This window comes from Neoarius graeffei, chromosome 18 (assembly GCF_027579695.1).
Source record: "Neoarius graeffei isolate fNeoGra1 chromosome 18, fNeoGra1.pri, whole genome shotgun sequence".
Lineage (NCBI taxonomy): Eukaryota > Metazoa > Chordata > Actinopteri > Siluriformes > Ariidae > Neoarius > Neoarius graeffei.
This window is the reverse complement of record NC_083586.1, coordinates 12481269-12491110: the sequence shown is the minus strand read 5'-3', so window position 1 is coordinate 12491110 and position 9842 is coordinate 12481269. Positions and strand designations below refer to the sequence as shown.

The 9842-nt window shown below is 45.7% G+C and overlaps 1 protein-coding gene across 1 annotated transcript; it reads right to left on the bottom strand.

The window, feature by feature from the left end:
* Positions 1–8771: 8771 nt before the first annotated feature.
* Positions 8772–9260, bottom strand: LOC132865708 (uncharacterized). The gene has a single exon (XM_060898243.1). It carries the CDS (start codon positions 9258–9260, stop codon positions 8772–8774), a length of 489 nt encoding a protein of 162 aa, XP_060754226.1.
* Between the last annotated feature and the right edge of the window lie 582 nt (positions 9261–9842).

Genomic DNA, 9842 nt, shown 5'->3' with positions numbered 1-9842 from the left:
AAAAAAAAAAAATCAATGATAAGCAAAGAAAAGCCAGGCTGAGGTTTGCTAAAGATCATGAGGATTGGACCATAGAGGACTGGATTAAGGTCATCTTCTCTGATGAGTCCAATTTTCAGCTTTTCCTATCACCTGGTTGTTTAATGGTTAGACGGAGACCCGGAGAGACCTACATAAACACAGAATTGCACTTACAGTAGGTGGCCAACCAAATTTGTGAGACAAAGTTAGCACCAATTTCAGCTGCTATCCACAACTTTCCCGAACTCTGACCTTTCCCATGATTCATTGCTGCATCATAGCAGAAGCCTGGCTCTTTTTTTCTGCTGCACTGCGTTGATGTTTGTAGCTAATGCTAACTGCTAGGTAGGTAAGATTAAAGATGACTAAAAGATGGTTACATGGGTCCGATTTTTTTGACGTGCTCTGGGGATAATACGATCAAAGTGCCCCATCCGTCTACCCTCACAGAATGGATAGACAACATGAAGTTGTGGCCCAACGTCAGCTATGTTGACATTGTCAATTATTTTATTCTTATTGAGGGCATTGATGGCGAGGAGCTAACAAACTACAAAAGTACGGAGGCATACAATTATCTACACAGAAATAAAATTGGAAAAATGTGTAAAAGAGAGGGTGAGTTTGTTTGCTTTAAGGCTGAGGTTGAGTCTAGCCAGAGCATGAACAAACCCAAACACCTGGCTTGAGTAATGATGAGAGCCAGTGGTGTGATAGAAATGGTCAGTTGTTCCTGCATTGCAGGGTTAGGTAAATCCTGCAGTCATGAAGCAGCTGTCATCTCGAAGGTAGGCTATGTCAGAGTAGAGCGATTGTATTGTTGTATTGGTTTAATAATAATAATAATAATAATGTTTATATATTGTAAGTTGCTTTGGACAAAAGCATCTGCCAAATACCATAACTATAACCATATTAACCATAAGCACCTAGATCTAGTCTAATAGAACTCTACCAGCCTACTGTACCGTGATGTTTCTGGTATTGGCTCAAAAAGCAAAAGCTAGGTGTCAGAGTGCAGGCACTTATGGATGTGTGTGCAGAGGAGAGCAGGGAAGGAGACTGTAGACAAAGCCAAAACAAGAGACTGGAGGCAAGGTCAGGAAACAAGCGAGGGTCAGGTGATCGGCGAACATAGAATAGGCAAGACAAAGGTCGTAAATGAAATGAGGCAAGCAAAGGTCAGAAAATCGAGAGGTAGTCAGAAAATGAAAGGCTTGGTATGGACTGGATGAAACAGAACAATACTTCACATTGGAGTGGTGTGAGAGAGTGGCTTAAGTAGGGGGAGAGCTAATTAGGGAGCTGCGTGGCAGCTGTAATTAATAGTGACAGAGGGTGCTGTGGTTCTTGGGGCATGGAACTCTTGCCTGAGGAGAGGGTCAAGAATGTCCTTGGTGGGAACCCAGCGTTGTTCTTCGGGTCCATAACCTTCCCAATCTACCAGGTATTTGACTTGCCCTCTTCTGTGTCTAGAGTCGAAGATCTTATTTACCTGGTAGATGGGCTCACCCTTTAATAGGTGTTCAGGATGTTCTTGAACTGGTGTGTTTTCAGCAAGGGGGCCCAGGATGGCTTGTTTCAAGTCGGAGACATGGAACGTGGGAGATAATCTGCTGTGAGGGAGGAGTTCTAGGCTGTAAGAAACTTCATGAATGCAACGCAGTACCTTGAATGGCCCAATGTAATGTGGCTGGAGCTTTCTGCAGGTTTTGGGCTCTCTGAGATTTCTTGCGGCCACCCATACTCTGTCACCTGGGGAAAAGTCTGGGTTGTCTCCTCTGTGTTTGTCTGCATATTCTTTATACTATTGACTGTTTCTAAACATTGGTGAACCTCCTCTCATATTGTTTGGCAGCATGCGAACCAATCCTCCACAGCCTGTACCTGGCATCATCCTAGGGGAACAAGGGTGGTTGATAGCTGAGTATGCACTGAAACGGAGTTAACGGTGTTGCAGAGTGTTTGAGTGAGTTTTGTGCATACTCAGCCTATGGGAGAAAACATGTCTAGTACCCCTGGTTGCGCATGCAGAAAATTCTCAGGAAGCAGGCAATTTCCTGGTTGGCTCTCTCAACTTGACCATTAGATTAAGGGTAGTAGCCTGATGTAAGGCTCACTGATGCTCCTAAACTCTCCATGAAGCAGGTCCAGAAGTGAGAAATGAATTGAGAGCGCCGGTTGCTGACTATGTCCTCTGGGATACCACATGCTGGAAGAGGAGTTCTGTTATTTGGGATGCCATTGGGATGCCAGGTAAAGGGATGAGCTTAAGAGCTTTTGAGAAATGGTCAATGGTTACCATAATGGTCGCGTTTCATTCTGAGGGAGAGAGGTCAGTGATGAAGTCAATGGCTATATGAGACCAGGGTCTCTGAGGAGTGGGGAGGGGGCACAACTTGCCAGCGGGAGGGGTTCTAGGAACTTTAGCCTGCGCACAAGTAGAACAAGATACAATGAACTGGTTAATTTCAGTAAGCATGTTCTCCCACCAATACTTGTTTTTCAGCATTTGATGCATGCGTTGACTGCCAGGATGACCTGTGGCAGGTGACGAGTGGGCCCATGTGATTAGTCGACATCGAAACTGCTTGGGCACAGAGTAGACCAGGTGGGAGGTTATTGGGAAGAGCTTGTGGTTGAGAATTCCTTATCTCTCTGTCTAGGTCCCAGGTGATGGACTGTACAAAACATTGAAATGGGAGAATGGGATGGTTGACAGGATCTTGGTGCATGGAACCAAAACTCTGAGATAAAGCGTCAGCTTTGGTGTTCTTGGAACCGGGGCGGAATGAAATGGTGACATTGAACCGAGTGAAGAATAGTGCCCACCTGGCCTGAGGGTTTAGCCTCTTGGCTTTCTTGAGGTATGGTATTCAAGATTCTTATGGTCAGTGAGGATAACAAAAGGGTGAGTGGCCCCTTCTAGCCAATGGTGCCACTCTTCAAGGTCTAGTTTAATGACAAGCAGTTCTCTGCTGCCAACGTCATAGTTCCTCTCTGCAGAAGAGAGTTTTTTTAGAGAAGAAAGTTATGGGATGGAGTTTCTGTTTCTCAACAAAGTGCTGAGACAGAATTGCCCCTACTCCAATGTCAGATGCATCCACTTCTAGGGTAAAAGGTTTAGTGGGATCTAGATGCTGGAGGACCAGAGCAGAGGTGAAGGCCTGCTTGAGATGTTGGGATGCTTCCTTGGCTATGGGGTTCCACTGGAGGCGCTTTGGTCCCTTCTTCAGCAACGTCATTAAAAGGGGTAGCTATTGTACTGAAGCCCTTAATGAACCAATGATAAAAGTTAATGAATCCCAAGAAATGCTGAAGCTCCCTTATGGAGGTAGGCATGGGCCAGGACGTAACCACAGAAACCTTAGAGGAGTCCATCCTAGCTTCCTCGGTGCTAATAATGTATCCTAGGAAGGAGATACGAACTTGATGAAACTCGCAGTTCTCGGTTTTGACGTAGAGGTGATTCAATAGCAGGCATTTAAGAACCATTCCAACATGCTTCTAGTGACTTTCTTCATCTGGGGAGTAGATCAGGATGTCATCTATGTATGCGATGGCATATCTACCCAACATGTCCTGTAGCATGTCATTATTAGACATTGGAACACACTAGGCACCGAAGAAAGACGCCTAGTATTACCTGGTACTCAAAATGGCCGGTGGTCATGCTAAAAGCGGTCTTCCATTCATCACCCTTTTTGATCCTGATCAGATTGTATGCGCTGCGTAGATCCAACTTTGAAAAGATCTTGGCTGATCCAAGTTCTAGGGCCACAGGCACAAGAGGAAGGGGATAAGGATATTTGATGGATACCTGGTTCAAACCTTTGTAATCAATGCATGGCCAAAGTCCACCACCTCATTTCTCCATGAAGAAGCCTGCAGAAGCTGGAGATTTGGAAGGTCGGATGTATCCTTGCTTAAGGGCTTCTTGAATGTACTCTTCCATGTGGCATGTTCTTTCTGGGACAGGGGATATATATGCCCCCGCGGTAGTGACATGCCTGGCAGTAGGTCAATAGCACAGTCATAGGGTCAATGCGGTGGTAGTCCACATGCCTTTCCTTTGCTAAAGACCTCCTGCAGGTCCACGTAACACTCAGGAACTCTGCCCAAGGAGGCTGGTTGAGGACTCTCCACAGTTGTGGAGGAAAGGTTGACTTGGGGATGAGAAATACAGTTCTGAAAACATGTAGGAGACCATTGGAGAATTTCCTTGTTCTGCCATGATATCAAGGGATTGTGAAGCTGAAGCCATGGATAGCTGAGAATGAGATCGTGGCTTACAGTGGTGGTGATTATAAAGGGAGATGTGCGCAGAATGTAGAACTCCCACTTGGATATGAATTGGTGTGGTCCATGTGGTGATGAAACCATCTCCTATGGGTCCTCCGTCAATGGTCCTAATGATGAGTGTGCTTTGCAGAGGGATTGTGGGCAGGTTGAATTTCTGCACGATATCGTGGCTGATAAAGCTCCCCTCTGCCCCTGAATCAATAAAAGCACAAAGGACATGTGTGGAGTCTGTAAGCTTCAATAACACAGGAACCTTAAAGGACTTGGAATTAAAATTCTCACCGAACTCACAGTGCATGTAGAATTTTCTGCTGGAGCTTTATGGGAAGGACGAATGGGACAGTTGTTCAGCTGATGTTTGGAGCTCCTGCAGTAGAAGCACAAACCCTCCCTTCTCCTTTCGTGCTCCGAGTGTGATAGCCAGGTGTGTGAGACTTCCATGGGTGAACTGTCCTCGGAAGTAGGAATCGGCTTCGTACTTTCCAGAATGGAGGGTCGGTGTGCCAACAGATGATCAAGTCGAATGGCTAAATCAATAAGAGAATCCAGGGTGAGCTGTTCATCTCAGCAGGCTAGTTCACTCAGAATAGCGGGTCGCGGACCTTGGCGGAAAATGGCTTTCAAGGCAGGTTTGTTCCATCCAGTAGTTGCCACTAATGTTCTGAAGTCGAAGGCATATTCAGCCATGCTACGGGACATGGTAAGCAGACTTTCTCCTATTTCAATTCCTTCAGGGGCTAGGAATGGACTCGGGATACGGAAGGAGGGCCTGTGACATCACGGTTGCTAGCTGCATCATACGGGTGTTGAGATCTGCTAGCATCTGTTGATGTTCTCCCAGTAAGCATCCCTGAGTGTTCAGAGCAGTCTGCTTCGCCTCTTCTGCTACATCCATAACGGCGAAATATCCTGTCAGAGTGCAGGCACTTATGGATGTATGTGCAGAGGAGAGCGGGGAAGGAAACTGTAGACGAAGCCAAAATAAGAGACTGGAGGTGAGGTCAGGAAACAAGTGAGGGTTGGGCGATTGGCAAACAAATGTAGAATAGGCGAGGCGAAATGAAATGAAATGAGGCAAGCAAAGGTCAGAAAATCGAGAGATAGTCAGAAAATGAAAGGCTTGGTATGGACTGGATAAAACAGAATGATACTTCGCATTGGAGTGGTGTGAGAGAGTGGCTTAAGAAGGGGGAGAGTTAATTAGGGAGCTGCATGGCAGCTGTAATTAATACTCTAGTGACAGAGGGTGCTGTGGTTCTTGGGGATTGTAGTTCTGAGTGTCCATGTTTGTAGTTTGTGTGTTCTCAGCAGATTTACTGACACTGGGTCAGAGAAGCATAGGCTAACCATTTTAATGCAGATGGAATTGCTGTCAAACTTTGGAAACAATAAACATACCATCATAAAACAATTCCTTATTTGTCCAAGCTTCTTCCTTCTTAACTACCCTGATCATTCCAGATATTGGATGGTATTTGTAGGCTAGTTTGTTTACACTACTACTTCAGCACTGGTTACTCTTGGATTCTCTTGGCTAACGAGGCTACATGCACTTATTGTTAGTTGTTTTGAATAAAAATGTCAGCTAAATGGCGCGTCTGTTGCCCTGGATGCGGTAGCATGGTCTTTGGTCTGGTGGGTGTTTATCATCATGGAAGTGTGCGCCTGGTGATGATGTCGGTCGCATTATCCGTTATACTCTTGACAACACGCCCTAGACTCCAGGGCAAGAATGAGGTTCAGGAAGCCAGTGGAGGCATGCTGCTGCAAGGCAATTTATTGTCATGCCCAGGACTGCAGGGGTGTCCATTGGCTCACTCAGAACTCATCCACCCTTTGATAGGTCTTGTTTTAAGCCTTCTGGGTGCCCCACACATCCTCCTCACTCAGCAAACTGGGCTGGGGAGCTGATTATTAATATATAGCTAATACAGACAGTGGTCACCATTCCTTTCCGTCCGTCTGCTGGCCGTTGAAGCATATTAGTGCTCTCCTCCACCCTTGGACATTATTGTCAGATGCTGCAGAAGCATCTGCAGAATTCAACCTCTTGTAAATGTTTCAAGTGGAATACCGGTGTACAGTAATGCATCTGAATCATGTGATAGAATAGTATAGGTCACATTATGCTGGGTTGCTTGATGATGGATGACAGGTATTGGTTGGCTGCCTGGCATAGCCATGATGCAGTAATGCAGGGTCTTCCCACTGTATCTGAACAGATCACCCTGAGGAAGCCATCAAGACATTGCAATCTAGGTAAACAGTGGAAAACAAGTCAGGTTTTTGGTTTTGTCATGGTGCAGGCACTTATGGATGTATGCGCAGAAGAGGAGCATAGAGCAAACAGTGAACAAGCCAAAACATGAGACAAGAATCAGAGTCGAGGGACTAGTGATGGTCGGGCAAATGGCAAACAAGAGAAGATAAAAGAGTAAATGTGAAAGAGGGAAGCAAAGGTCAGAACAACGAGAATCAGTCAGAAGAAACGAGGCTTGGTATGAACTGAGAATAGCAGAACGATACTTCACAATGAAGTGGTGTGAGAGTGAGGTTTAAATAGGTAGAGGGACTAATTAGAGTGATGAGTGACAGCTGTGGTTAATAGTCAGGAGACAGAGGGCACTGTGAGTTCTGGGAAATGTAGTTCAAGGCATCCATGTTTGTAGTATGGACGATATCAGCAGGTTTACTGACAGAGCCCCCCCAAGGAGCTCCCACCGGGAGCTATAGATTTTCTAGGGCACCCCCTACCTCTGGGTGCAGGTTTGTCTGGATGTGTGGCATGGGATTCTTGCTTGAGGAGTGGAGCTAGGATGTCTTTGGCAGGAACCCAGCTCTGTTCCTTGGGTCTGTAACCCTCCCAATCTACCAGGTACTTGATCTGCTCTCTTCTTCATCTAGAGTTGATGATATTGTTTACTTGGTAGATGGGTTTGCCTTCTAAGTCAAGAGCTGGGTGTTCCTGGCTTGGTGCATTTTCAGTGAGAGGGTCTGGGATAGCAGGTTTCAGAAAGGATACATGAAATGTGGGTGATAGTCTGCTGTGAGGGGGGAGCTCTAGCCAGTACGAAACTTTATTGATGTGGTTGGTGACTTTAAATGACCCGATGTATCGTGGTTGTAGCTTCCTGTATGAATTGGGTTCTTGGAGGTTCTTTGTTGCTATCTATACTCTGTCCCCTGGGTTGTATGTAGGTGTATCTGCTCTGTGTTTGTCTGCATACTCTTTGTATTTGGCATTGACCATTTCAATACATTGGTGTACCTCCTCCCAAACTGTCTGGCTGTATGAGAACCAATCTTCAACAGCTTGAACTTAGTTGGGCAAGTTGTCCCAAGGGAACAGGGGTGGATGGTAGCTGAGTATGCACTGAAATGGTATTACTGTAGTTGGGTTGCAGAGTGCTTGAGGGAATTCTGTGCATACTCGACCCATGGGAGGAAGAGTGCCCAGTCCCCCTCGTTGTGCATACAGAAGATTCTCAAGAAGCAGCTGATTTCATGGTTTGCTCTTTTGACTTGGCCGTTGGACAGAGGGTGGTATCTGGATGTGAGACTCACAGAAACTCCTAACCTCTCCATGAAGTTCTTCCAGAAACATGAAATGAACTGTGTGCCCTGGTCACTGACAATGTCCTCAGGGAGACCATAGTAATGGAATACCTGCTTGAATAACAGTTCTGCCATTTGGGATGCTGTGGGAATGCCAGGTAATGGAATGAGTCTGAGGGCTTTGGAGAAATGGTTGATCATTGCCATGATGGTGGTGTTGCCTAGTGGGGAGGGGGGGTCGGAGATTAAATCGATGGCAATGTGGGACCAGGGTCTCTGAGGAACAGGGAAGGGACAAAGTTTGCCAGTGGGAGGTGTTCTGGGAACCTTGGCTTGGGTGCAGATGGAGCATGAGGTGATGAACTGGTTAATTTCTGTGAGTATGTTCTCCCACCAGTACTTATTCTTGATCATCTGATGGGCTGGTGAAGCGTGGACCCACGTAATTAGTTTGCCTCTAAGATGCTTGGACACATAGTAGACTGGGAGGAAGATTGTCGGGAAGTGTTTGGGGTTGAGAGTCTCTAATTTTTTTTAATCTAAATTAGAAGTAATGGACTGAATGAAGCACTGAGATGGAAGTATGGGATGGAGTTACGGGATCTTGGTGAGTGGGTGCAAAGATTCGTGATAGGGCGTCAGCCTTGGTATTCTTGGAGCCAGGACGGAATGAGATGGTGAAATTAAATCTTGTGAAGAAAAGAGCCCACCTGACTTGGCAAGGATTTAGCTGCTTGGCTTTCCTGAGATATTCGAGGTTCTTGTGGTCAGTGAGAATAACAAATGGGTGAGTGGCTCCCTCAAGCCAGTGTCGCCATTCTTTGAGGGACCGTTTTATGGCGAGTAGTTCCTGGTTTCCCACATCATAATTTCTTTCAGTGGAAGAGAGTTTCTTAGAAAAGAATGCTACTGGATGGAGTTTGTTTTTCCCCAAAACGTTGTGATAGCACAGCCCCTACTCCCATGTCAGATGCATCGACCTTCAGAGTGAAAGGTTTGGACAGATCTGGATGCTGCAAGATGAGAGCTGAGGTGAAGGCTTGCTTGAGATGACCAAAAGCTGCTTCTGCTGTGGGGTTCCATTGAAGGTGCTTGGGTCCCTTCTTGAGTAGTGAAGTTAGTGGGATGGTGATGGAGCTGAAACCCTGAATAAAATGACAATAGAAGTTGGCAAAACCTAGAAAATGTTGAAGCTCCTTAACTGATGTGGGCGTGGGCCAAGATGTGACCGCAGAGACCTTAGATGGGTCCATACTGACACCTTCAGAACTAATGATGTAGCCCAGGAAAGAGATGCGATGCTGATGGAACTCACATTTCTCTGCTTTGACGTAAAGGTGATTCTGGAGCAGGTGTATGAGGACCACCCTAACATGCTCCATGTGACTTTCTTTGTCAAGAGACTATATTAAGAGGTCATCGATATAGATGATGGCATATCTGCCTAGCATGTCCCATAACACGTCGTTGATGAGACACTGGAACATGCTAGGTGCCGAAGAAAGGCCATACGGCATTATTCGGCACTCAAAATGGCCGGCGGTAGTGCTGAACGCTGTTTTCCACTTGTCACCCCTTTTGATTCTGATGAGATTGTACATGCTGTGTAAGTAGAGCTTAGAAAAGATCTTGGCCTATCTGAGTGTTCCAAGGCTGCTGGGACCAGAGGTGGACAGTAACGAAGTACATTTACTTGAGCACTGTACTTAAGTACACTTTTGGAGTATCTGTACTTTACTTGAGTATTAATTTTTTTGGCAACTTATGACTAACTTCACTACATTTGAAAGGCAAATATCGTACTTTTTACTCCACTACATTTTTATCAAGGTCCTCGTTACTTGTTACTATGAAGTAGCTTTGAAAGTGGATGTTTTTTCTTTTCTAAAACGTGATTGTTTTTTTTCACAGGTGACACTGAGACAGACTATCAGTAATCATTAGGGTCCCGTCCCATCCATAGA